The sequence below is a fragment of the Mastomys coucha genome, chromosome X, assembly GCF_008632895.1.
Source record: "Mastomys coucha isolate ucsf_1 chromosome X, UCSF_Mcou_1, whole genome shotgun sequence".
Taxonomy (NCBI): Eukaryota; Metazoa; Chordata; class Mammalia; order Rodentia; family Muridae; genus Mastomys; species Mastomys coucha.
The window spans coordinates 130,082,510-130,085,008 of record NC_045030.1 but is presented as its reverse complement, the minus strand read 5'-3'; the positions used below and the strand labels follow the sequence as shown (position 1 = coordinate 130,085,008).

At 44.0% G+C, this 2,499-nt stretch overlaps 1 protein-coding gene across 2 annotated transcripts; it reads right to left on the bottom strand.

The window, feature by feature from the left end:
* Positions 1-522: 522 nt before the first annotated feature.
* Positions 523-2,390, bottom strand: Tceal1 (transcription elongation factor A like 1). 2 transcript variants are annotated; one of them, XM_031376249.1, is made up of 2 exons: positions 2,280-2,390; positions 523-1,590 (listed from the first exon to the last, which is right to left on the bottom strand). In XM_031376249.1, exon 2 carries the CDS (start codon positions 1,561-1,563, stop codon positions 1,066-1,068), a length of 498 nt encoding a protein of 165 aa, XP_031232109.1. In that variant the 5' UTR covers positions 1,564-1,590; positions 2,280-2,390; the 3' UTR covers positions 523-1,065. The 2 variants fall into 2 exon arrangements, with proteins under 2 accessions (XP_031232109.1, XP_031232107.1); XM_031376247.1 differs by having other exon boundaries at positions 2,284-2,388.
* Between the last annotated feature and the right edge of the window lie 109 nt (positions 2,391-2,499).

Genomic DNA, 2,499 nt, shown 5'->3' with positions numbered 1-2,499 from the left:
TCCTCTCCTATTGATGATCGAATTTGCAATCCTCTACTATACACATGCTGCCTGAACAATCAGACCCCAAGTGAGACATTCTTTAGCTATTAATTTCCCTGTGCTTCAGCAGAGTCTATAGAGGTTGAGGGCCTACCAAAAAAGAAACAGAGCTCAAAGCATCTTTTTCTCATTTACTTTTACAGCTGCACTGTAAAGTATGTCTTACTCCTATTTAACTTGGAAAATATTATCCCTACTGATACTAAATGTCCCACTTCTATTTCTGCTTAAGAGATTCAAAAGAGGGACTGGAGAGATGTCTCAGTGGTTACGAGCACTTGTCGCTCCTCCAGAGGACTTAAGTTCAAACCCCAGAATCCATGTGGTGGCCCACAAACATCTGTAACTCCAGTTCCAGGGTATCCAACACCTTCGTCTGACCTCCGCAGGCACTATTCACATACCTGGAATAGGCAAAACACTTATACAAATTAAAAAATTAGATAAATCTTAGAAAAGAGATTCAGAAGAAACATCAGATTAACTTTTAAGTTTTGATAAATATTTATTAAGGAGCACATTGTCTTTATAAGCTGATTAACACGTTTTGATTTTAGGATTGCTTCACATTTTTCATTATACTGTTTGTTGTGCAACATAAATAAAATGTATTCATCATGAAAAGTGAGATTTTAGATAAAGCAAAATTTAAAAAATATAAAGATCACCTATTATTTTTACCACATAGATAACTAATGTTAGTTAGCCTTTAAGTATATAGTTTTTAGCTTTTCTTTGCATATTAATATATAAATTTGTTTTCCTTTTACAAAAATGGAATGCTATGTATATACCTTTTGCTTTTATCACCTCACATATATAATGTCTATCTTTCCATGCAAATGGATCACACTCAGATTTTAGAAGGTTAAAAAAAAAACGTGCCAGTTACAAGTCAAACACCTGAAATAAAACTGCACAACCTGAATCAAACTGTTACAACTAAGATGGGAAAAGTCATATAAGAAGATGCAAAACAGAAGGGCCAGGTAACAAATGCAAAACAATGAAGAGTGGGGCACATTAAATAGGGTAAGGGCGGCTCCGTTTTGCCTTCCAATGCATTATCATCAGTTTATTTCTTACTCTCTTCATCTCTTCCAACTCATCCGCTGCCTGTATCATTTCTTCATTACTTAAATTTCTGCCATGAATGTCTCCTCTGAATTGAGGGCGGAAACGGGCCAGCCTTTCTTTGAAACTTCCCTCCTCTAGCTTGTGTTTGCCCACCCCACAGGGAGGTTGCTCCATGGGAATACAGTCTTCGAACAAGTTCTTCTGTGAGAGGCATTCCTGCGGAGGACGATCTTCAGACAGCAGCATCTCTGGCAGCAGCTCAGGCAGAAGCTCTTCAGGAAAGAACTCCTCCTCAGAGGACTGCTCCTCTGAGGATAGATCCTCCGAGGATTGATCCTCCTCAGAGCACTGATTTTCAGGAGACTGCTCCACTGCAGGCTGCTCTTCATCGATCTTTAGAGTGCTCTCTGGTTGTCCTTCATTTTCATTTCGTGAGTTTTCCATGTTGAGAAGTTTCTTCAAGCAGTTATTCTTGAGACAAGGAAGAAAAAAAAAAAAACAGAATAGAGTCACAATACTTGGAGGGCTGGATCAACACCCCCGCTACGTGTTTCAATTCCTGACTCTCCCTGATTGGGATGGGTGTCTTTAAATCTTAGCTTACTCAGAAGCTCTTGGGCTCTCCCGCCGTAAGCCCCCCTCCTTCCCGAAAGACCACCATTTTTCCCAGCAGGCTTTGCCACAGGCCTCTCCTGCAGTGACAGGGGCGGAGCAGTGAAGTCCTCAGACTGTTACTTTCTGTGTTCATTCTCAGACCCCCGACCCTGTCCCACTGATCATCCTCACCCCAACCTCCGACCCGTGTAGTCCCCTTTCAGGCTCCTAGATGAGACCCGCAAATCTACAGTTAGAGGCCAGACAGGGTAGGGGGCGGGGATAGGGGAAGAGAAACAAGCAATGACGCACACACCTTTATGTGGGCACCAGGTAACCGCCCCAAAGGCAGCTCCCTTGTGGTCCACCTTCCTCAGACCTCACGTGGAGCATCGTCCTTTGTACCCCACCCCACTCCCAAGACCACCATTTTCTCTACCAAAACCGTGGGCGGGGGGCGGGTCTCGAGCAGAGTGGAAGAACGGGATTCTGCCTGGCAGGTCGGATCCCACTGGTTAAAAGGCACCTCTGACAATCACCAAATCTAGATCATCCAGGGAACTTACTTACTTCTGCTTTCCTTCTCGACCAAAGGGTAATAGAAAGACGGTGTCTGGACAGGCAAAAAGGATCGGGATGAGAGAGGGACTTGGGCAGACATAGGCTCCTGGTCACGTGAGGGGCACGCGTCACAGCTGGGCTCAGATCCCTAGTAACCACTTTGGTGTCCATTTGCCAGCACTTGACAGAATCCTCTAGCCTCAGACACAACGGGAATTTTCACTC

Excerpts from the sequence above, each read along its gene's own strand:
- Tceal1 (XM_031376249.1), bottom strand. The coding sequence starts at position 1,563 with ATGGAAAACTCACGAAATGAAAATGAAGGACAACCAGAGAGCACTCTA.